This window comes from Pagrus major, chromosome 22 (assembly GCF_040436345.1).
Source record: "Pagrus major chromosome 22, Pma_NU_1.0".
Lineage (NCBI taxonomy): Eukaryota > Metazoa > Chordata > Actinopteri > Spariformes > Sparidae > Pagrus > Pagrus major.
The window spans coordinates 3,382,452-3,408,867 of NC_133236.1; the positions used below are offsets into that span (position 1 = coordinate 3,382,452).

The 26,416-nt window shown below is 41.6% G+C and overlaps 2 protein-coding genes across 2 annotated transcripts; both read left to right on the plus strand.

Moving 5' to 3' along the window:
- The first annotated feature begins 211 nt into the window (after window positions 1–211).
- On the plus strand, window positions 212–1,339 carry LOC141018264 (5-hydroxytryptamine receptor 1E). The gene has a single exon (XM_073493190.1). The coding sequence runs from the start codon at window positions 212–214 to the stop codon at window positions 1,337–1,339; it is 1,128 nt and encodes a 375-aa protein (XP_073349291.1).
- A 4,313-nt stretch (window positions 1,340–5,652) lies between these two features.
- znf292b (zinc finger protein 292b) lies at window positions 5,653–26,377 on the plus strand. The gene is made up of 8 exons (XM_073492658.1): window positions 5,653–5,817; window positions 12,727–12,881; window positions 13,052–13,127; window positions 16,164–16,299; window positions 16,942–17,144; window positions 18,272–18,408; window positions 18,894–19,035; window positions 19,437–26,377. Exons 1-8 carry the CDS (start codon window positions 5,653–5,655, stop codon window positions 25,941–25,943), a joined length of 7,521 nt encoding a protein of 2,506 aa, XP_073348759.1. The 3' UTR covers window positions 25,944–26,377.
- The last annotated feature ends 39 nt before the right edge of the window (window positions 26,378–26,416 follow it).

Below are 26,416 nucleotides of genomic sequence, written 5' to 3' on the forward strand. Positions count from 1 at the left end.
TGATGCTCTGTAGATGGCTCCAGTGATGTTCTGGTGGTTTTAATCACTCGCTGAAGAGCCTTCCTGTCCTGGGCCGTGAACCATGTCAGTTTGTGATGTTTCCAGTCAGGATGTTTTCTGTTACTCCTCTGTAAAAGTTGTATTTTTTGTGTTGTTGTTTCAGACTGACCCTTTGACTCCTGAGAGAGTCTCCCTGGGTGTGACTCCAGCAATGGACATGGAAAACTACCCAGGGGGGAGCACTTCCGAACCCAACATCACAAATTGCTCCGGCCCACCTGCTGGCAGCCTGCAGGGGGTCCAGTTCAAAGACGGGATGGCGGTGGTGGTTTTTGTCCTTGGCTTCCTCACCCTACTCACTGCACTCATCAATGGTGCAGTCATCATGGCAATCTGCACCACCAAGAAGCTCCACTTGCCCGCTAACTACCTCATTTGCTCTCTGGCCGTGACCGATTTCCTTGTAGCGCTCCTTGTGATGCCCATCAGCATTGTCTACATCACCATGGAGACATGGTCCCTGGGTCAGGTGGTATGTGAGATGTGGTTGAGCATGGACATGACCTGCTGCACCTGCTCCATCCTGCACCTGTGCGTCATCGCCCTGGATCGGTACTGGGCCATCACCAAAGCAATCGAGTATGCTCGTAAGAGGTCAGCCCGTCGCGCCGCCATCATGGTGGGAATAGTCTGGGTCATCTCAGTTTTCATATCCATGCCACCCTTGTTCTGGAGACAGAGGTCCAGCAGCGGCAGCCTCCAGCAGTGCATCATAGAGCATGACCACCTGGGATACACTATATACTCTACTCTGGGAGCATTTTATATTCCTATGATCATCATTCTCATCTTATACTACAGGATTTACAACGCTGCTAAAAGTCTCTACCAGAAGCGTGGCTCTTCTCGGCACCTCAGCAGCCGCAGCATGGGCCGTCAAAACTCTGTGGACCACTGTCGTGTCTCCCACACATTCTGCGTGTCGGACTTGTCCAACTCAGATCCCACACTGGCTACTGACAAACTCAGCACCAACATCCGCATCCCATCCTTTGATGCAGACATGGAAAGGCAGGATGAGCAGGACCAGATATGTACCTCACGGGAAAGGAAGGCAGCGCGAATCCTTGGCCTCATCCTTGGGGCCTTCATTGTCTGCTGGCTGCCTTTCTTTTTAAAAGAACTCCTGGTGGGGCTGCAAGTGTTATGGCCCTCACAGCTTCTCTCTGACTTCTTGACTTGGCTGGGTTATATCAACTCTCTCATCAACCCCATGCTATACACCAGCTTCAATGATGATTTCAAGCTTGCTTTTAAAAAGCTACTCAAGAGAAAATAACATGCATAGGTCTGCGGTCGCACACACTGAGGGGAATGTGTACACCTTTAGTTCACTTGTGGTCTGTCTGCTGGCAGTTTGGAGTGTGATGTTGTGCTTTTCAAGTAAAAAAGTTACATCTCAAAGAACAATGTGTTGTCTGTCTTTCTCAATGAAATAATTCTTAAAGACTAAACTACTGCTAATTTGTTCATTAATTCACTGCAACTCAAGAATCTAGTTTGGGAGCTAGATTTTTGTCAGTGTCAGTATTTGATGAGTTGAGAATGATACTCACAAAACAGCTTTCTTACTAATTGGACCTTTAAGGAAACACATTAAAATTGGGAAAACCTCTTCACTAATGCTACAACACATGTACAGCATTTGGGGGAAAAAAATTGCAAAGTGAGAACCACATGCAGAAACATGCTGCAAATACAGAAAACACAGACAACAGTGTCTAACTGGCCTACACCATACATCCAGGCTGAGTAGTGACGAAGGAGCAGCTGATCCAGCAGAAGGTGGGATCATTGTTTGGGGACTGGGAGACCATGGTTCAAATCCCACCTGCTCAGTAAACTGAGATGCTATTGTGGCAAACTGGCTTTTACATAAAGTTCCATTTTGATTGAAACATGGGGAGTTACTTTTTTATTTCATTTTACTTATTTATTTATTCAAATTTTATTTAAAAGGGATGATGCAGTTTAGTAGTTAGTTCCAACACAGAGAATACAAATGATGTGCTGCACAGAGATATTATAGCTATAACTGTGCTCAGATTATGGAAAAATAACTAATAATTAGAGATCCTATATATTTAGTGACCATTTAACCTCACAAAAATAAAACTTCTTTTATATTATAACTCTTTAATTACTTTTTTCCACCAGAATCATCTGCAGGCCAGATCAAACCTTATGGTGAGCAAACTTATGTCAATATGACACAATAATTAAACAACTCAAGTGTTCACAGTGTTACAGATAGAAGCTACACGTACAAAGCAACCAGGCTTTAAAATTACTGTCCAGTTCACTCAGACGAGAGAAAGAGGCAGAGAATGAAAGAGAAGAATGCATACAATCTCATGCTATCAAAAATCCAAACAAATAATAAGCAATACATATTTGCAAATTCACTACAGCTTGTGCTTGTTTACAGGGTAAGCCATGTGTGGGTGGTAACAATGGAAACTCATATCTCCTCTCAGCACAATGAACAAAAGTAATGTAATATTGAAGTTGTGCTTAGTGACTGGGGTTTTTGCATAATAATGAAGACAATTTATTATATATTCTAAATCAATTGTATTTTTTTATGTCTTTAAACTGAATTTATTATTATTTATTTAACTGTTCATTTCTGGCTCCCAATGGTTTGGAATCTTACATGAGATGGCTGAATACCCTGTGCCGTGGCACAAACTACATGATCAAAACACAGTGAAAAATCATATTCACATCTGAAGTCAAACTGGGAGTGACAACATCAAACTGTAATGTCACAGTGGTTAAAACACATCCAGAGGTCATGTCACAGAGGACTGACCACATCAAAATTCTGTTCTCACATCTACACCTATAGAATACAATGATGATGTCACAGTGGAACAAACATAACCAACAGTGATGTCACAGTGGAACAAACATAACCAACTGTGATGTCACAGTGGATCAAACAGTACAACTGTGATTCAGATTTCAGATTCACTTTATTGTCAATTCCCTGAGTATTTACATACACAAAATGAAACTAAATACCGTTTCCGCTCCAATATGTATCAGTGCTTTCAACTGTAATAAATATCTATGTAAAAAGTTCAAAACAAGCTAAAACACATTTAGACAAGAAAACATACAACAGTTCAGCACCATTCACCAAAGAATGGCAGCAATTCACAGCAGTCTCCACCTTAACAGAGTATATTATCAAGTGCTGATTTTAGTACAAAACAGTACATAACAAAGTGTTGATTTGAGTCCATGATAAAGTGCTGTATTCCACTGCTGTATTCCACAGTGACCTCAACACATCCAGTTGTGATGTCACAGTAGGTTCACCTGTGAAACCCTTGAGATCACCTGTGAAACCTATAAGATCACATGTAAAACCTATGAGATCACATGTGAAACCTATGAAATCACCTGTGAAACCTATGGATCCTATAGGATTGCATGGAGAGCCAATACAAACGTCCATGTGAAACATTTGGGATTGTGTGTAAAACCCATCAAAAACTCTTGGGCCTTGAATTACAACTTTATTCACTGATTTTGGTGAAACTGGGTCATATTTTGATCATCAGAATAGGATAAAATTCACATTTGTCTATTCAGTGAGCTCAAATTGTTCTAAACTCACAACCCAGCTTCTGAGACTGTAAACTTATAGTTGATACGGCAACATTGGTAGAGTTCAACCAAAGTTGGGCCTCGATTTCATCAGAAAAATGTCTCGTCTTCCTCTTCCTCTTCCTCTTGCTTTCACGCTTCCTCTCTGTTCTCATGAAGCTCTGTTATTTCCCCAACACAGTAGAGGTCACCTGAGGCCTTTTATACTCTGAAATTTGATTGAGTTTTAACAAGTGAGAAGAGAGTGAATCAAAATGGTAATGAGGTGGTGGCATTTTGAAGAGTTTTGCAAATATTGATTTAGAATTTCTATGAGTGCAAACAGTGGAATTGTGCCCAGAGTTGGATGTCGGGTCTGATTTTTGATGCATGGGCTTTGAATTTTCAGAATTGTGTGCATATCTCCAGTTTTTGTGAGTATCCATGGAGAAAAACTGTAATAGTGATTCTGATGATTTGCAGTTCACCCGTGTGTCTTCAAACTGACTGTACATTTTAAGATGTGCATTTTACATTTTAAAATCTTGCCTAACGTGATTTAATGACTATATTTCAACAAATTTAAACAGACACTGAAATGCAGTCAAAACACATTCAGACTATGTTTATGCTGCCTGTATTCATAAACTCACTTTTACCCAATGTTTAGTCCAGTTTTACAACCTTAAAGTCCTTTCAGCTGCACAACAATCACCCTCACTCAGAAATACAATATAATAAAATCTATAATGTCCAACATGATATGATTATTATTGAAAGTAGTCTTCCATCAATTAATCAAACGTGACCAATCACAGCATGACAAATAAATGTTTGATATTCTTTCCTTTAACAGTCCCCTAAAGAGTATTTGATCAATTTTAGTTTATTCCCAGGTAATGCCCACTGGTGTGGTGTGACACTGCAGGCTGAGTCTCTGGTGAGTGGCAACTTGTTCAGAGAACAAAACTGAAACTAATGTGAGGCGAAATTATTTTTTCTTTATCTGTGAACACAGATAGTTTGTAGAACTAGGCCTGCTCCAGCTCCACCCACACTCCACCTCTTCGCACTTTTATGAGTTAGGTGGAGTCAGTGCTGCCAAGAATGGTGATGGCTGGTACTTCACTCCTCAATCCACACATATATTATAGTAACTCAGTTTAGGCAAGTACTCATCAGAATTAATGTGTTGTTATTCTTCATCCGTATATATGCACATTAAATAGCGTCTACTGTGTACATAAAACTAATTTATCTCCTTTTTGTTTACAGTCAGTCACTACACATTTCCTTCTTGTATACAGTTCTGCGAATCAGATCATTCCTCCAGTCTTTCATGAGCTGTATTCTTACAATAACTATAAACTCAGGCCTCCTATTTGTTCATCTCCTCAGTTACAGTGTGGTTTAAGTTCAGTGACATGCTTTGCCATCACATATTTTAAATGTAGCACCTTCACAATTTAAGAAAGCTGTTAAAGGTTTGTTTCTATTTCCACAATGTTATCCTCATGGATTATCTGTCCACCAGTAACCTCAGACCTTATAATTGTATGTATTTACTTTGTGAATGTCTGCGTGTGTTTGGAATGTGATCCTCTGTCTTCTTCCTTCTTTCTCTTCCTCCATTCACCCTTTTTTTCATTGTCTTTCTTTTTAATATAGCCTTTGCACTGGAGAGATCAGGCCCCTCTGAGGTTTTTTTTTTTTTGCACCTGTCCATCACATTTTTGTTACATATGTGTATATCCATCTGTATATTTTGTCGATGTGTAAACCAGCATAAAAAAAATACAAATGAAAATGAGGAGATAAGAAAGGAACAACTGAAGAGAGCTTTCCTGAACAGCAGATCTCGTCCGCAGCCACGGTCTATTGTGTGCTCCACACTTCTAAGCAGAAGGTGGCGGTAATGCGCCAATGACCTGAAACAAGAAGAAGCACAAGCAGAAGAAGAAGATACGTAGCTACGCGCAGGAGCTGGGTGTGAAGATGGCGGACGAGGAGGCCGAACAGGACCGTAGTCCTGAGAACGGTAACACTGAAACCATTGAGGAGCTCAAACAACGGTTGCAACATCTGCAAGAGGTCGTCGGTGGAGAAAGCGGTGACTCTCCAACCCAGTCCTCCTCCGAGTACTGCCAGGAGTTCTGTAGGGTGAGTTATTTTCCACAACGTATTTAGCCAACAAGCTAGCCAGCTAGCATTAATAATAACGGTCTGTCCTGGCTCCTGGCTAATCCAGGGAAATGTTAGATTTCAGAGCCGAGCTGTGGTTGAATGGGCAGGTTAGTTGTAATGTGTGCTTCGTCCAGTTACAGAATAAGAACATGTGCTGTGGTCAAACTTCAGCCGGTGAAGTAGAGCGTACAAATACTACTCAGTGTGACCGGAGACAGGGCTAGTCCATCTAGCTACTAGCACACGCTAGCTGATAGTTGTTTCTGCAGGAGGTAACGTCAGCTAAGCGTTAGGTTGTGTCGTTCAAATCCTTTACATGGATATCTGGTAGATTGGCTCCGACATATTAATAGCAGTGTGTCTGTGTGTTTGGTTCAAGGTGGTAACAATTCCCATTTACTCGGTACCAGATCCACCAAAACAGTTGTACCTGCAGTTAGCCAAATGTTAGCTTTTATCCTTGTGTGTTTGGCTACATGCGCGTGCACGTGAGAATAATTTGGCTGATCGTCTATGGGGGTTACGTCGCCTCAGGCTAGCTAAATGAATCTCCCGTTTCGTTGTTGGAGCCATTACCACAGAGTCTGCTGTCAACACTACCGCAGCCCGTAGAGATGTAGGAGGGCACGGCACAGTTTGTTAGCTGTTCCCGCGGTGAGTTTCGTGTGTGTACGTGCCGAATCGAGCACATGCGTTTGCAGAAGAGGCACGTAGAGCTGCATGCTAAACCCGATACTACACAAACTACAGCCAGCCTTCTCCAGTCCAGAGCGATGCCCATCAGGAAGCCATCAGCACAGTTCAGTGGTGAGAGAGATGTGTGAGCATATGGGCGGATGAAACAGCTCTTCTTGGTTGACGGATTTGATTAAATGAAATATATCCATCGTCCCCACGTACAGTGAGACGCAGTGTTCTGGCAGTTCAATGAAAATGTTTAGGTTAGTCTGAAAAATAGAGATGTGGAAATTATTAGCCCGGTCATGTGGAGGGCTTAAGATACTTTATTGATATACTTATTTATATATTAGGCTCTGAGTCAGCATGTACATACCAGACATGGGGTAGCAGATCAGAGTTTATAACCTTAATGGGATAAAAGAAACCAGTTGTTTGCATCACAATACATTTTGATTGCAGAAATCAGTCAAAAGGTGCCACCGATGTCAGTTATCACTGTAAAACCTCTAGATGTCATGTTGAGATGTTAGATATTCTGTCTGTGTGCTCACAGTACAATCATATCTCCATAAATAGTCAACAATACGTTATTTATGGTGATATTAAAAAAAGAAGAAAAAATGGCCTTTTTTTTACTCGTAGAATATGTATTTGCTTGAGGTTTTTATTACTTAATAAAAGTAGCTGGCGATGACCTAGGCATGTGCAAAAGTAGCCATGAATTGTCTTTGCAAATGAATGATTGGACAATGTGCAACTGCAAAACAATCCAGAGCAGCCAGTAGCAACCCATCCCTCCTTCTGGTTGTACAGCAGGGCTACCAGGGCACCCAGGGGGGTATGACTCTAGAGGACAGCTGAGTCCCACCAATCTCCCTCTCTTGTTGTCCAGCAAATGACCAGGGCCATGAAATCTTTTTCAGTGCCACTGACACGTTATTATTTCCCAACAGTACGTTCAGTGGTCGTCTTTTGTTAACGGGTTGACGTTATGTTTTCCTCGTTGTTGGTTTGTAAAAACAAACAGCCAGCGGCGGAGCTGATGCAGCAGATTGTGAGCTGTAGTTTCCCTGCCAGTAAACACACTGACAACTGGTTGATGCAGCTGCAGTGTCTCCAGGTTTGTTAGGTGAAGCAGACAGGCCGGTACAGCGGCAGGGCTCTGCAGACGGCTCGCCTGTTTGTCAGCCATTGATCATAACCAGGGTTTCCTCTACATGTAATTGATTGTGGCGCACCGCCACAGCAAAATAAAAGCAGCCACACCTTCAGAATAATGTTGTTGGTTTTGTTTTTTTTGTTTTTGTTTTTTTTTTTAACCTTGTTTTTACGTTGTATAATGTTTATGTTAATGTAAATTATTGTATGAAATGTGAATTTTGGCACAAAACATGGTGTTTTTCATGCAATGTGACGCTACGCTGCAAATACCCTTATTTTGAAAAACCAACACCAGAGTCACCACCTGCCTGTCTGGCTGCGGCGCGCGAAAGACAAAGAGAGTAGAGACGACAGTCCGACGTGGAGGGAGACAAAAGGGTGAAAGAAAGGTACCTAAGCTAGGTTATATTTGATACAGTTTTGTTCAAACCCGTGAAAACGACCCTAATGTTATAGATGGATTAGGCTACAGAAAAAATCCTGAGTCGGGATCAGTGTTGCCACAGTTATCTTGAAAAAGTAAACTGATTACTGATAACTCCTTTAAAAAGTAACTTAGTTACTTTACTGATTACTTGTTTTTAAAAGTAACTAAGTTAGATTACAAGTAACTTTCAAGTCAACCGCGTTTAAGGGCAGCATTTCTTCTACAACATACCGCCCGACCAACTTCTTCAACTCTCCCCCACTTACTTGTTTAGCACCGAAGTCCAGCTTTTGTTGTTTGGTAGGTGAGGGACCTCCTGCAGAAGTCGAGGCCGTGGCTTTCAGCTCTCTGCTTAACACCACCTGGTGGGACTTGCTCTGTAAACTTAACTGTGCTGTGCTGCGACTCGAAATGTTTCTTCAAATTTGACGTCGTGTTTTTGAAGCTTGATAGTACTTTGTTGCCAGCACAGAGTGTACAACGAACCTTAATATTCTCACCTTTAGCTGACACAAACTCAAAATAATGACTGTATTTCCAGCTCGAAAACGCGCATCTCTCACCTCCCTCCATTGTTGATGTATTTGTGTTGCTGCATGGTGTTACACGTGAGTTGTCCTCATGCTGAAAACGTGACTTGTCGCATACGTGACATCACTCCCCGAGACGCAAGAAGAAAGCAAAAATATATATTTTTACTAAGGAAAATGACAAAAATAATAGTAACGCATGGTGACTTGAATAAGTAACTTTAATCTGATTACTGGTTTGGAAATATTAACGTGTTAGATTACTCGTTACTGAAAAAAGTGGTCAGATTATTTTTGTACCATTGACACTTGTTAAAGAGAGATTACTTTAGGTCTAATAAAGCATGTCGAGTCTTTGGTTATACAGTAGAGAGAGATATTATTTTGTTGTAGATTAATTTTTAACTGTAAAACGTAATTTTCTATTGATAGTTACATTTCAGATACACGTTTTCGAACAGCACGACATAACATTAGCTTAGGTAATTCCCAGGTAATTTTCTGCCATGACTCTTTTCTGGTTACATTTTCAGATGAGTATATTAAACTATTTTCAAAAGAAGAGAAAGGTTCCAGAGGAAGAGAGTCAGGTAACGTTACATAAAGGAGAGGCTCAATGTTCTTGATTTATTATCGTGATGTTATTCCCTCAAGTCAATAGAAATGATAATGATATGTACCGTGATAAGTGTAATATTTAAATATTCCTAACATTTAAGTATAGACTAGTTTAGTTATTTAACTTTGAAATATATCTTTAATTTGTTGTTGTTGTGTTTGTTGTTTTGGCCTAGTGATACTGCAAGATCCTATTTTCAGTTATTATTATTCAATTCATGTACCGGAAACCCTATAGTAAATAATGTATTTAGAAAAACATTCAGTTTGAAAATCATAATTTCACATTTCAAAATTCATGTCGTCGTCACCCCCCCTCTTCCACCCGGGCAGACCTCCCCACGGTTTAAAAAAATCCTGGAGGAAACCCTGATAACTATGGTAACAGAGTGTTTCCTACAGGATTTTGTGAGAACATGGTGGCTGGGCCTGAGTCCCTGCAAATTCCCCCCAAAATTAATTTTTTGCACATGTTAAAGTTAAATGCACCCACCTAGATCCCTTTTTAGAGCAACATTAAGGTTGGGTTCACACCTAAAGGTCCGTGAAAGGTCCGTTTTTTTTTATCCAAACCAACGTGAGGATGATACATTGTTTCAATTTTGAGTCGGTCCGGTTTGCGTTCACAAAGGCCAAACTCAAACGGCCCAAAATCTGTAAACAAAACTCACGTGGCCGCAACGCCCTTCTGTTATTGGTCAAACTGTTTAGGCGGGTAGACAGCAAATCTGTACATCAGATCAGTAGCCTACTGTACATCATGGAGTGTCTGCTTATTTTTACATTAGTGCTGATCTGGAGCGCTTACACGCAAACTTCAATGGACCGCGCGTATGAACGCCTCATAGAGCAGCGGGCATTAAATAATGTCTTAATCCATGCATTTCGCCGAAGACGCTATGCGATCCGACGATCGTACCGGAGTTGACGACAGGCAATAATGAGGGCCTACCATGACGTTTTTTCTACACAAGCGGGACCAGTGAGGTAAGCAGACAGTCACAAACGTGTAAAAATCACAAAGTTGGTTCATCATAAAAGCAGCTCTTGTTTTCATTTTAGCTGCTGGTTGCTAACTTTACCGCTGCCATAACCGGAAATGACGCGTAAAACGGTGCGCTTCTTGTTATTGGTGTGGATGTGGTTCACACCAGAAATAATCCGCTCTGGAGTTCGCTTGATAGCGGACTGAGACCACCTCTACGAGGCGGACCAGGGTGCGGTTGTTTGGTCCGCACCAGAGTTCAAGGCCGGCGTTCACACCGACCCAAACGAACCGCACCATGGGGCAAACGCTCCACGGTTCGGTTTAACCGGGCTAAACAAGGCTGGTGTGAACGCATCCTAAGAGGCTCAAACATAAATAACATTAAGATAAATGATAAAATTTAGGAATTTAAATGTAATTAAAACTGCAAGCAGTGATGAACGGGCCCTCGACCCACGTACGTCGAGCCGTGGCACTGCCGGAGGGCGCGCGCCTAGACGTCTACTTGGCCGTTGCCTTTCGAAAGGTTCCTACCTAAATGGGATACGTGCGACCCAAAACACAACAGTGCCACCTAGTGGACATTTTGTGTCCAACACACATGTAAATGGCTCTTAAATGGCCAAGCATCTAAATTGAATGCACCGTACCGCCACGCCCACCGGGTCAGAGGCGAACTTTTCATCTTCAAGGTCTGAGGATAATACTTAGTGAATGTGAAGTCTCTGGCGTTAAATCTGTAGGAGGAGTTAGGTAAAGTACGAGGCATAGAAATGGGTGAAAATCGCAGCGAAATGTCTACTTTGAACCAAAATCACCGAATTCCTGTTGGACTGAGGGTATGGGTCCGAGAGGGTTTTTTGTGCGCCTGGTCATGATATATGCTTACCGACTTTCATTAATGTGTGTGTGCATGTAGGAGGCGGGGCTTCCTCCATCTTTTCAGTTAACACAGTATTGCCGCCAAATATGTGATCTCCTGGGCAGATTAAAAATAATAATAATCCTTACAGATGCAATAGGGCCTTCGCACTGTCAGTGCTCGGGCCCTAATAAAATAATGAACACTGAGCATTGGCCCTGCTTGCCTGGTAATTAGTCCAGTCGAGTATGACTCGTGGTTACTCACAACGCAGTTATCTATTCTGAACTGCATTTTATAAACACCATTACCTGTTGGTGGATATCCAACATAATGAATAGTTGCAAAACACTGGCAGAAACCCTGAGATATGCACCTCAAGCTACAACATTAACTTAACTGTAATTTGAGACCAAAAGTTTAACTGACAGTTGTTCCTGCAAGTCAAGTATACATTCACACTGGCCTTTCAAGGCAGGAATCATGCGTTGATATTCTGCTGCGCTGTCTGTGTGAAAGTTAGAACGTTAGGGGGGGGGACAGTTTTGTTCCACCTCTGATCCTCCAGTGGAGGTAGTATCAGAGGTGAGACGGCGTCTGTGTGAATGGAAAAGCCAGCAGCGTGGGACAGGAGTGTGTCAGTCTGATGGTGTTCACAGTCTGACAGCTAAACAGATCCTTCACTCATCCAATTAAAGAGAAATGTCCCACACTTCAACCCACAAAGCAACGTTACAGGACAAACAACAGTAATGTGGTAACATGCCGTGTCTTCAGCAACTTATATGAGGAAAAAAATGCAGAATTTATATGTGGGTAAACTGTCTGTCATCCTGTCTGTCCAACCAACTCTTTGTCACATTTATGCCCGAAAAACAGCATCTGTCCCCGGCAGAGAGAGCCGGGCAGCTCCTGCTGTTGGTAGAAACCAGAGGAAATACGTTAAAAAAAAAACCACACAAATCTCAGTATTATGATGTGTATCGCCAGCATGCTTGTATGAAATAATATACTGGAGTGGCTTTATGCTGCCGCTGCTTGGTTCAATGTGAAAGAACAAAGGCAACGTAAAGGCTTCGTTGTGGCGATAATGCAGAATCTCTGTGTGTAAAGGACTATTGACACCTGCTTTGATATGAGTGGGAGGTGACGTAATTCGCAGGGCCTCCGACCAAAGCGAGGGAGAGGAAGGTGAGGGGCTTGACTGACTTGGAGGGACATATGATGGATCGGCAGCGCAAAACGGCTTCAGACGTATTAAAGTTATTATAAGAAGTGTTTAAAAAAATATTTTCATTATGAAACTGTGGCAGGACAAATTAGTCTGGCAGGTTTGAGAAACACGATAAAGAGCTCTTGGCATCCGTCTGGCCTCCAAATTCCCCTCATCCCAATCTGATTGAGTAGGGTTGGGTACCATTCACATTTGAACCAATTCTGATACCCAGAATTCAAAATCAGTACCCAACAGAACTTTTTCTCTGTACTTTACTCTAACAACAAAAAAAGTCATTTCACTTTTAACCAGTTAAATCATTCACTTCTACATCATCAGTACAAACAGGGTCTCCAACTTTGTTTGTTCAATAGGTGAATTACTGTGGTTCCCTCTCTGCAGACACTTCTGGAGTATGCAGGCCGTTGGAGGATAGAGGAAGAGCCACTGCCGCTGGTGGAAGTGTACATAGTCGCCCTGCTGAGTTATGCCCAGGCCTCTCAATACCTCTCCCTGCAGTGTGAAAATGTTCCTCTTGTGGTTGAGAGGCTCTCAATGTAAGTACCATTAAAATGGGATTAACTGCAGATAAAATATAGAGCTCACACCCATAATAGATAATTAGAATGCCAAATGCAACCCTGTCACAAATGCTAAAGTTGTCTTATTAATTAACAAATACAAAGATCAATATCATGTTTTTGCTGATTGCCTTTTTATCCTGCAGGAGTTTTGTGGAGCTTTTGCTCTCACTGAAGGAAATTCCAGATGGCTTATGGAAGGAATTCAAGTCATCTGTGCAGGTAAAGCTGAGAATTCACACTTTATGGAGTAATATGTTTTATTTAAAAAAATAACACTTGTTTTGCACCACATGACAAAGCATTGTCACCCTACATCTTCCTGTGATTACAGTATGACCACCCCATTCTTAACACTCTTGTCAGATCTTCAGATTCAAGTGAGGAAAAGGGACTTGAAACTCATTTTTAGGGATGTAACGGTATGAAAATTTCACACCACGGTAATAGTGACCAAAATTATCACGGTTATCGGTATACCGCGGTATTTTTAAAATGTCTTCAAAATGTTGAAAAAACACTGATACACTGATAAATTGAAATAATTTCACCAAGATTTATATTTGAATAGATTTATTATATATTAAAAGGGTTAAGGTATAAGCAGCCTGTTTTTGAAACGCGTCCTGTAATGTCTGCATTACAGAGGTAGAATGAGATGTACTGGCAGTAGCACTCGATTGGCCAGCAGACCCTCTCTGTGAAAAAAATGAATAGAAAATGTCATTATTAATTATTACTGTCATTGTTACTTAATACTAAGGGTGCAACCAACAGATCACAAAACTCACAATCTAGATCATATCACTTTTGTGAGAAACAGGTTGGATAATTTTTTAGATCAAAACAAAAAGGATTATTGTTCAATTAATTATGAATACTCTATTTTGGCTCTTATCTCTATCTAGACACTTGTTATATTCACCATTTTATATTATTCTTTATATATAGTCTATTCTACAAATAATCCACAAGTATTATATATTTCTGATATTACTTATATATATTGGCTGTCTGTCTCTGTCTGCTTGCTCGTCTGTTGTCAATGGACTCGGTAAATCTGATTGGTCAAATGGCTGCTGAGCCACAGGTAGACGCTGCTCCGGTGAACGGAGCTGAGATGAAAGTCAGTCATCTCAGTCAGTTTGCATTCACTAACTCAGTCCACCCAGTACGTGTTTGTCTCAAATCCTCCTCACTGCAGCTCTGCATCAATATCTGGGGAATTATTAGGTCGACTTTAAAAAGTGAAATCTACAATTAAGAAGCGGTTCAGATAACGTGCCAAATCACGGATCAACTTCGTTCAGTTATACCACTATCTGGTCAGTTTGCATTAGTGACAACAGCAAATTAGACAGAGAAAACTCGACACACACACATCATTCACCTGAGCTTAAGGTTAATTTACCTTGCATTCACTTAACAGTTGAGGGTGATGGTCGCGCAAATGAGTAAGTAAATTGGATGTGTTGCCGCCCCTCGCAACAACTTTCTTCTTGCAGCTCCTGCAGATATGGCTGCCATCCTCGACCAGCTGTCCCTGAGCATTCTTATAACAACCAAAATACGCCCAGACTTCAGATTTGGTTCTCTTTGAAGGCGGAAAAATGCCTTGAGGGCCGCTACTATCACGTCCTCCCTCCGCCATGTCTTCTTCACTACATAACAAGCGCACGTTGCACGCTGCGCCTGCATAGGGAGACTTGGATAAAGTATCTCGCGAGTTTTCCACACCGTGGTTATCGACCGTGTCGGTTACCATGGTAATTAAAACTTAAACGGTAACCTTCACCGTCGGGAATGTTACCATGGTTTACCGTGACACCGGTAACCGTTACATCCCTACTCATTTTACTCCATCATATGTAGTGTTGCTTTTGTCAACGAAAATTATGACTAAATATCGTCGTCAGCGAACCTTTATCACGTGACGGAAATGAGACGAGATGCAACGTAAATGGTGGTCATGTAACGAAAACTATAATCAAATATATAATGCAATATTGTTGACGAATAAAAACGGGACTAAATGTGGTTTACAAAATAAAAACTCTGCTAAAATATCTCCATTTTCGTTGACCAAGACGAGACGAAATGTTATAACGTTATTTCGTCTTGTATTATTATTATTTTGCAATATTTCTGTTTCCTGAGTTTTAATTCAGGGGCTGCATCAGGTTGCACTGCGCAGACGCAGGCGACGTCGCTTCCTGAATCACTACTCGCGCGGCATTATTTAGACAATGCAGCTGCGGTTGGTTAACGTTAACGACAACTCAAGACACAAAGTTAAGTCTGACACAAAGAATTCAGTAGCCCACTATCTGTTATTTGTTCTTTTCTGTCAACGAATTCCCATCTCATTATATCTCCCTAAGGTCCAAACCATGTATAGTGTTATATCTTGTAATAGTTTTTATGATGCAAAATCTGACTTCAGTTTACAAGCAATACAAGTCACAGACACGCACATTTTATTTGCACTTTTTTATTATGTAATTGTAGCTCGAGCATTCAAGCACCTTGTTTCTCTTTAAGTTAAACTTGAATGTAATGTCAATTTTTTCTGGCATTGTGATTTGAAGCTATTTTATTTATTTATTTTATTTAAATTTATGTGTGTGTACTTGTTACATGTTTGGTAGGTAAAATAAATATGTTGTAAATTCAAATCAGAGCATCTTCCGTGTCTGGAATTGAATGTATTCTTGAGTCTATAAGGTAACAATAACCTTGTTTAACTTGTGAAATGGGTGACTTAAAGAAAATGTTGGTTTTGTCTATTCTATACTAGGTACTTGTACTATATTAACTAGATTAAATAGAATTGCATTACTTAAAAGAGACTAAAGTACAGTTTTCATTGACTAAAACTAGACTAAAATGTCATCAGTTTTTGTCAACTAAAACTAGACGAAAATAGTCATGGATAATTCTGACTAAAATAAGACTAAAATGCTCAGACTTTCAGTCCACTGAAACTTGACTAGACTAAAAAGAGTATAAACATGACTAAAACTAATAAAAACTAAAATGACAATTTGACACAAAGACTAGACTAAAACTAAAATTAAAACAGGCCGCCAAAAACAACACTAATCATATGCTGGGTTCACAGGCTTTAGTGTGATTAAATTAGTGAACTTGCTTTGTCATTTGCATTTCAAACCCTACCAACACCTTGACTCAAACCTCAGATAGTGACATACCTTCTGTGTTGTGTCTGAAGTCCTGAAGTTCTTCTGTTGTGTACAGTTTTCTTACAGTAAGCTGCAGGAGAATGGAATCACTCAGCTGTCTCTGCTGTCTGCTTTGGGCCAATACGATGGTGTTTGGACCAACAGGGTCCTTCAAGGCCTTCTGTCCAATGAAAACCTACAGACTGAACATGGTGAGTTCCTGCCCTGGCTACAGTAACAGTTATTTCAGTATTCTATATTAGGTAGAGCAGACAGTCACACTGAAGCAGACAGCTCGCTGCCAGCAGTTTAAGATTAATGGAAGGGTGGATGACATGAAGTTTTCAATAGATATTGGTTGGTTCAAGCATAAAGCATTGTGTTTTACAGGAAGAAAACATGACTGTATTTTAGTATAAAAAGACAAAGAAATATATTTGAGTCACACATTACAAGAAGCACACTGTGAAGCTTGTGGTAGCATCATAGCCTCGCAGGGCCTGCTGCAGAGAAGACTCCCTGCAGCAGGCCCTGCAGGACTTGTGAGGATATATAATGTATGCCACAAAATACAGAGGAATGCTGAGATAGATCCTGCATTGATTTTACTCCAGGCACTGTACATCACATGCTGAGGTTTGGAAAACAGCAGAAAAGTACAAACTCTCAGCCAAATTGTAGATTTTATTTTATTTATTCATTCATTTATAGAAGGAAAGGCTATAGCTGAGGAATGTATCCAAGTAGGATTTTAACATATCGGAGTCTGGTGGCTCCACCCTCTTCCTAAGTAGCTTGTCATATTTGTAGATATCTGTAGGTATGTGTCATTGTTAATATTCCCTGGTTTTCAGTGGAGGAGTTCCTGGTGCAGGAGGGGCTGGTCCTGTTGGAGATGAGAGTGAAGCAGTTGATGAAGGAGAATGAGGTGGGGAAGGCTCTCCTGCTGGCAAAGACGTGCTGTCAGAGTCCCGCCTTCCAAGGGAAAGGAGCTTTCAAGCAGATGTACCTCGTCTGCCTGTGTGCTACCTCAGAACAGGATCAGCTGATGGACGAGGTAAGTGCAGCTACTTAGTTGAGATTCCCAACTTGCACTTGTATGAGATTTTTTTTTTTAAAGGCTCAAGAAAAAGCTTTGCCAAGTGTGACTTGTGCATAAAGGGTCTGATCACACCTAGTAGTGCTTTGCACTATATTGGTTGAAACAAGCAGACCACTGTTAAGTAACTCTACAGCTCACAAGTTTAGTTTCACCGCATATTTTCTTGTTTTCCATCAAAACTCATGCCTTAATTCATCAAACAATTTCTCAAATGAGTAGAAAATATGGGCAAGACATTATTAGTTCTTCATAGTTTGGAGCTGTGCTTTGGGTCATTATCTTGTTGTAGGATATAGTTGGCTCCAATCGTCCACAGGGTATGACATGGTGTTGAAAATTTGAATGATAGCCTTCCGTTTTCATGATCCCTTTAACCTTGTACAAATGTCCCACTTTACCAACACCAAAGCACCCCAGATCATCACATGGCATCCATCATGCTGACAGATGGAGTCACTCCTCCAGCATCTTTTTATTTGTTCTGTCTCACAAATGTTTGATCCCAACACCTCAAACTTAGATCTGTCTGTCCATAGACACTGGACAGAGGAAGAAGAAAAAAGTGTCTGTGTTCTTTTGCCTATATTAATCTTTTCCTTTTTAATGGCCAGTCTATCATAATAATAAAGGGTTTTCTAATGATCATTAGCCTTTTAACACAATGTGCCATTAGAGATTTCATTAAAAAGCTTAAAGTGTCAATTACAACATTAGTAATGTCCGGACTGTATTTCTGATCAGTTTAATGGTATTTTAATTGAAACAATTGTACTTGTCTTTCAAAAACAGAAACTTCTAAGTGAACCCAAACTTTTGAGACTTAATATAACTGTCCTGAAATGACCCTTTTGATAACTGAACGGTGTCGTGCATGTTGCTGCAGGCCTTACTTCTCTATCTGTGAAATACTTTCTACTGTGTCTGTATTTTGTATACCTTTGACTGTAATACATTCCTCATCCACAAGATGGCAGACCATACGTTAACACATTTTGTGAGTCTATTGGAGGCATGTATGGTGTCATTAATGGTTGTGGGTATTTCCTCAAGTGTATGTTTGTGTGTGTGTTGTTTTTGTGAAGCTTTCAAAGGAGGACTGCCGCGATGCTTTAGAGATGATCTGCAACCTGGAGTCGGATGGAGATGAGAGGGCAGCTCTCACCTTATGCTCGGCCTTCCTGACCCGACAACTTCTCCAGGGAGATACATACTGTGCTTGGTAAGAGAACACAAGCCTCCCTGTCTGATGCATCTATAAAGGGTTTCCTTGTTTAGAGGGAGGGTAACCCCTAACCCCCAAAAACACTCTGATCAGCATGTACACCTGTCTTTAAATGATATTATTTAGGCTGTATGTTTATCCCACTCACAAATATTTATATATTATAAGTGTTAAAAAGTTGTAACTCTGTGCTTTCCAGGTAAAATATGATATGGTGCTTATGTGAAGACAATCATACTGATAAAGAACATTATGTTTAAGTTTAATGCAGAATTAGTCTGCAAATGTTCATTCAGGCCAAATGAACCGACGGAGCACAAAATCAATATGAAGTGTTGCACAATCAGTGGTTGATAAAACTCTTCTGTTACTCATTTGTTTCCTTCTGTGTTAATGAATGGATACATTGAGAGGCTGATTGTCAGTATTAGATAAGATATTGAACATAAAGTGAATGACCAATGACTTTTGTTTCCACTCAGGGAGCTCACCTTGTTTTGGAGCAAGCTGCTGAAGCGATTAGAACCATCAGAGCAGGCCTTCCTCGACAGATGTCGCCAGATGTCCTTACTTTCCAAAACCGTGTACCACATCCTGTTCCTCATCAAGGTCATCCAATCAGAGGTCAGTAAACAGTGAACTGCAGTGGTTTAGTCAAACAAAAGTTATCATCTCCTCTTTCTCTTGTGAATTTTAGTTGGATGAAGCAAACTCCAGCTGCTACCCACCGAGAACATTGTACACTTTTTGAAACCTCTCTGGTCTACAGTGGTTGAGTTGTTGTTTCAGGGTATAGTTCTCCTTAAAATACATTAAAAAGTGAGATGTGTATGTTTTTAATGCATGAAACAATAACAATTATGATCAGAGTAGTGTTTTGGTAACGTTTCACTTTATTATTGAAGTAAGAATTTCTTTTAAAGTGTTTTTCTGTCTTACAAAAAATTAATTTGCGTGATTAATTGTGAGTTTCAGAATAATTGTGTTGTGCAGCTTTAAATTCTTTGACTTCCTTTTTTTCATAGATGGACAGCATTGGATTGCCAGTGTGCATTGAAATGTGCATAAGGGCTCTTCGGATGGCATCAGATGATGGAAGCCTCAAGGCCACTGTGTGTAAAACTATTTCCTGTTTACTTCCCACTGACCTGGAAGTGAAACGAGCCTGCCAGCTGACAGAGTTTCTCTTGGAGCCCACCGTGGATTCATACTATGCTGTGGAGACTCTTTACAACGAACCAGATCAAAAACTGGAGGAGGAGAGTATGCCTGTTCCCAACTCACTACGCTGCGAGCTCCTGCTGGTTTTTAAAACCCAGTGGCCTTTTGACCCAGAGTTCTGGGATTGGAAAACACTAAAGCGACATTGTTTAGCTCTAATGGGTGAAGAAGCTTCAATAGTATCTTCCATCGACTTGCTAAATGATACTGAGGACCCCGAAGAAGAGGAAGACTTCCTCAGTCAGGATGGGTTTAAGAATATCCCAGAACACTTAATCAGCGGCACCTATGAACTAAAAGATGTCACTGACAAGAGACAGAAAAACAGAGAAATGAAGAAACTGAGAGAGAGGGGTTTCATATCTGCTAGGTTCAGAAACTGGCAGGCATACATGCAGTACTGTGTGCTGTGTGACAAGGAGTTTCTCGGCCACAGGATTGTGCGCCATGCACAGACTCATCTGAGCGGTGGTGTATACAGCTGCCCGATATGTGCTCAAACATTTACTTCAAAAGACACCTTGATTCCCCACGTGACATTACATGTTAAACAGTCGTGCAAGGAAAGACTGACTGCCATGAAAACAAACAAGAAATTGTCGGATCCTAAAACAGCTGCCCCTGTAATCGCAGCATTGAAGGCAAAGACAGAAAATGAACTTTATGAAAATGCTGATTCCCACGGGCAGAATGCTGGGTTAATTCGTAATGTTCAGGCCACAGCGTCTAGGTGTAAGACAGACAGTAGTGAAGACAATGTGTGCCCTGTTGGAAAATGTAGAAGGAGCTTCAAATTTTTCAAAAATCTTGTTGCACATGTTAAAGCTCATGGGGATGACGAGGAAGCGAAGACTTTCCTTGAAATCCAGAGCAAAAAAGTAGTTTGCCAGTACTGTCGCCGCCACTTTGTTAATGTCACTCATCTAAATGATCATTTACAGGTCCACTGTGGTGTGAAGCCTTACATCTGTATTCAGCTGAACTGTAAGGCAAGTTTCCTGTCCAACACTGAGCTACTTCTACACAGGAAAACACATTCTGTTTTTAAGGCTAGATGCATGTTTCCAAAATGTGGAAAGATTTTCAATGAGGCCTTCAAACTCTACGACCATGAGGCACAGCATTACAAAACTTTCACCTGCAAAGTTGTGGATTGTGGAAAGGTATTCCATTCACAACAACAGCTGGATTTACATCTGGAGAAGCATGCCACCCAGGAAGAGAAAAGGTCATCTTCTGAACACATCTCACAAAATATGCAGCCTGGCCCTTCACTCATTGAACAAATGCTTATCAATCACACTCCAAGTAAACAAGAGAACTCCCAAGAAAAATGGAATGGAAGGCTGCCAGTGCCCTTGGAGATTGTGCAGAAATCATCACAAGCACCTGCGGAAACAGTAGGAGGGTACAGTGTCAAACATGAACCACAAAACACGCCCTTCTCAACCAGTCACACACCGAGTTTAAATAACTCTGTGATTCAACCTATGAATGCCCCCTTGTCTGATACTAACAGACACAGAGATCGTTGTGATTATATGAGACCACCCCAACAGAATCAAACGGTACGTCCATGTGAAGCTAATTTAGGCAATGTGTCACATGACTATAATGCAGATGTCCCACGAGGCCAGCCACAGATGTTCCTCTGTGATGTAAATGCTGGATCAATGAGTTACAATTCTGACTGCAACTTACCTATGCCAGTGCAGCAAGGGCCAATGTGTAGCAGCAACCTGCTAACAGCATCACCACTCCAGAACTCCACAGAACCAGCAATGTCACAACCACTTCCTCCATCAGTAACCCCACAGCCACTCAATAGGAACAGACCAGAGAACTCTGTGACATCCTCAACTAGCGCTGGCCCTCTTCCAGGACAGAGAGAGCGATATCACTGCGCATTTGAAACCTGTACAAGGGACTACAGCTCTTACAGAAGTGTTGTCAAGCACATGAAAACGGTTCATCCAGATTTCTATGAGCAATGGAAAGTTGCTCGAACTAACATCAAGATAACCTACGCTCCGGCCCCGAGCACGTCATCTGTTGGACATCTCAGTTCAAATGCCTCACTCCAGCACCAGAAGGACAGCAGAGTACCACTTCATGGAGTTCAGAGGCAAAATGTTATCCAGTCCCCTCCTTATACTTATATGGGTACAAGCACAAAGCATACTGCCCTACACCCCCAGTCCTCATCTGCCCTGAACCAGAATGCTTCCCTTGTGATGGAAAATGTTTTAAATCCCATTGTTCTCTCTCAGCTAGGAAGTGATACAAATTCAGGCACCCAAAACTGGCCCTCAGCCCTTGGAAGTGAACAAAATCAAATCTGTGGCTCTTCCCAAGTCTATCCATCCAACATGCGGGCAATGCCACAGGTTGATTCCACCAGTGCTGCTCTGCCACTCAGTGTCCCGTCTTCCTCTATGATGGCGTCAAGAATGAACAGAACAGCAGAGTCTTTACAGTCGCCAGTTACGGAAAATGGGTCCCAGTCAGTGTTGCCCTCATACATGGCTGGTGCTAAGGAAGTGTCACAACGAGCAGAAGACCACCTTCAGCCATATACTTCACAGATGCAAAGCAGTTTAGTGTCTGGCTCCAGGGCCCCAGAAAAAACAAAATCAATGCAAATTCCCTCTCCAGACAGTGTAAGCCAAAAAAACTGTATCAACCAACCTCAGAATGGCCCAGTCGTCTCTGACAGTGCTTCTGAAAATCCAACACGGGCTAAAAGAAACAAAAGGACCAAATGGCCAGCTATTCTTAGGGATGGCAAATTTGTTTGTTGCAGGTGTTTTAGACAATTTAATAGTCCCAAATCCCTGGGAGGCCATCTGTCCAAGCGTGCAATCTGTAAACCATATGATGAGTCTGAACTGAACACAGACCTGCCAGCATCATTTCTTGACCTTCTCAATTCAGAGCAAACAGTTGGTACCACTCAGCCACAGATACCTTATAATCCTGCTGCTGTGTATCAGGAGAAGCCCCGTCAGTCAGTAACAAATGGTTCAACGGCCGCAAAAGAATACCCCGCTCCTAATTATCCACAAGATAATCTGCGCGTATATGGGAATGGCGAGTCAAACGATGACATTCTTAAACAAATCATGACTGAATCTAACATGTCTGATCTCTTTGTGCATACACCGGCTGCCCAGCCATTGTTCCAAAACCCTTATGTAGCTGGTGAACGTTTGCTAGGGAGCTCAGTCATACAGCATACAGAAAATGTCCAGCTGAAGCTTGAGAACAACTCGTATAGCACAGCCCATTATCCTCAGCTAGGTGTTGATACTTTTGCTGGAAGTGAATTCCCTGATCCACTTCTTTCTCAAAGTCTCCCAGAAAACCCATCCGCTGCTGTTCCTGGAAGTGTTCCCACAAACCACAGTGAAGGGTATCGCTCTGAGACGACCATTCAGACACCAGATACAGATTCAAACCAAGTGATGCAAACACTGTTACCTGATATTCAACTTAGTCCATCAACAAGTGGCAAGCAGGCTGAGACACAAAGAAAGACAAGTGAACAAGATATTAAAAAGAGACTGCGGGAGCAGATTTTAGCTGGCTCTCAACGTAGAAACATCTTGTGTCATTCAGGCAACACCGACCTCAATACCAGTTCACAGAATCCCATGACTTTCGGCCCAGTGTGCAGTCCTTCCAATAATTCTGGACTTCATCAAATGTCTCGTGATGCAAAAAGTGACTCAGCAACCGAAGGACAAGTCATTCAAGAAAACTCTGCAATCATCCCAGCAACCTCTGGTGACATGAAACAACTTCTGAACACACAGAGCTTTACTTGTTTCAGAGAGACCTCCACACCGCAGCAGGAGGTACTGAGCCCCACAGGGGTCGGGCCAAATGATGCTGATCCTGAGCCCACTCAGTTATCTGCCAGCCAGCAACAGTGGATGACAGAAATTCAAAGTGCATTTGAAAGGCTTGACTTGGTCAGAGAACTATCTGATCAGATGTCAGCTTCCATCAAACAAAGTAGCAATACTATGAACAGCCAGACAGTATCAGCAAAGGTGGATGTACGCAGCCCAGTGTCGTCAAACTTTGTCAAACCGTATGCTTGTGAGAATGAAAACTGCACATTTAGTTCCATGTCATGTGAAGCCCTTTGGAAACACCTCTCCAAAACTCACAGCTACACACTTGAAATGGTGAATGTAGTTAAAAAAAGGTACGGCCAATATGCTCCTTTCAAGTGTCAAAAATGTAGCAAAGCATTCACTCGAAACTCAAACCTCCGTGTTCACTATCAGTCAGCTCACAAATTATCAGCTAAAGAAATAGCAGATCTGGATATGAAGCGCAGAGAGGCCAAAGCTGCTGCGTTTGCTGCCATACAGAAGCAGGTTAAAGCTGCTCAAAGCACAATGGCTGCTCATTCATCAACAGATCTGTATTCATCTCAAGACGCAGCAAAGCATTTCTGCCCATCTGAGGCATTTGTACCACGTACCAACGTGGACACAACTAATCAGAATTTTCAAGATGACAGTCGTTACACAGTCATTCAGGCTTTGCAAAGTGCCACGCCTCAGGCTAATGGGCCTCCCTCTCTCAACAAACAAGCTGCTATCAATAGGCAACCGATAGTGAAGCCAAGCATAGAGATCTCCAAGAAAACAAAGGAGAGGAAGCCCAACTCAGGTGAAGCTACGAGTCCATACAGACCATATCGCTGCGTTCATCAGGGCTGTGTGGCAGCCTTCACCATCCAGCACAATCTGATCCTCCACTACAGGGCTGTTCACCAGTCTGCTCTGTCAGCACTGGAAGTGAACAAAGAGCAGGACCAGAGTGAGGGATTGGATGAAGTCATAAACCATGATGAGGACGATCCAGAGGCAGAGATCCCCCAAATTTCTGAATTCAGATGCCAAGTCAAAGACTGCTCCCGAGTTTTCCAAGAAGTTCCAAACCTCTTGCAGCATTATCTTCAGCTGCATGAATTCAGTCTTGATAAAATTGGGAATCTCTTGTCCTGCATCAAGCTCGGCAAGTTTGCTTGTGGCCACAAAGGATGCACAGCATCCTTCACTGCTTTCTGGAAATATATAGGACATGTCAAAGAACAGCATAAAGATATAAAGCTGGCCAAACCTGAACAATTAAACGGGACGTTCAAGTGTGAAATTGAAGGCTGTGACCGTTCATATGCCACAAAGTCAAATATGCTGAGACATGTCATGAAAAAGCATCAGGACCTGTATCAACCCAAAATGAGGAGTCAGCGGACAAAAGAAGAGGTGATGAAACCGAGCTCTAAGACTGTGCTTTACCCAATTACCAAGACGAGTAATGGAAAGGAAAACATCGAGAGCAATAAAAAGATCGTACAGAGAGGAAATGACACAAAGAGAGTTGGCAAGGCAAAAACTAACCACTGGACTAAATATGGAAAACCCTCGCTGAAATCTAAAGTAGAGGCGTCCTCTATGTGCACTAAAAAATTCCCTCTACAATACCCTTGTATGATCAAAGGGTGTGATTCAGTCATGAAGTCAGAGAGGAGCATATTGAAACATTACATGGGACACGGGCTGTCGGAGAAGTACCTGGAACAGCAAAGGAGTCATTTCATATTCTGCAAAAAGTTCCCCAGGCAGAAGTGTCGCTCCATCAGGAGTGATGACTCCAAATCAGACAACACCTCTGACCTGTCAGACAATGAGCTGGCAGCAGACACCAGCCAGGAAGGAGGGGGGGGATACGGATACTCCAAGCCAATCCTGCGCAAAAGGACCACAGCAGGGATTCCCCCAGCATTGTTCGATAGCAAGTTGTCTAATGATGAAAGTTCCGACGGCTCTGTAGTGCTCAAACGCAAACGAGGACGTCCCAGGAAACTGATCGAAAAAATTGTGAAACGCAAGAAAATTCCTCGAACGACCAAGACGGACATAGTTTACAGCAAGGATGATGAATCGGACTCTTCTTGCCCTGCAATAATCCAGGAGGAGGTGACCGAGCAGACTGCTCCACTGGCCTCTTTTAAACCAATGGGCTTTGAAATGTCTTTCTTAAAGTTCCTGGAACAGTCAAATAAATGTGAACATCCCTTGACGAGGACCGTTGATGTACCAGAAACATGGAGAAAACCCTACCCTTTGAACACCAAAGACACCTGTGTCAGGTTCAGCAACCGTCAGAATTTGAAATCACTTAGTAAGGTTAGAATAATTATAGACCGGGCCTTTTCAGGTGTCACCCACCTCATGTTGAGACAGCTGCAGGACATGCGGCCCACAGTGGTACTGGAAAAATCTGAGTAACGTGTCTTTTTGTTATTGAAAGGCAGAATCTCAGGACTAGAATGAGTAAAATCTGCTGCAGACTGGTGCCCTACATACAAAATGTTTTATACACATCCTGTTATTTAAAAAACAAAAAGAAAAAAAAAGTTGTTTTGAACTATACTGTAATATTGTCTGTAAAGTTTTTGTCTTTTTTTATAGAATAGTGTATAGCATGTTTTTATTTATGAACTAAAAAGTTATGTGAAAATTTTGCTAAAAATTGAAGTATGACATCAGCCTGTGGTGTCTTAATCATCCCTGTGGGACAAATGGACTTTGAAATGGATTGTGTTGTTGTGTACTTTGTGATTTGAAGACGTTGTTGATTATTGTGTGTTGTGTATATAGTTTGAAATCACTCACTGCCACCAGCAGTCTTACTATTAAAAGAACAGCTTTTTTACAACCAATCTGACTTGTTTTTCATCATTTGACATTTTGTTCGATTA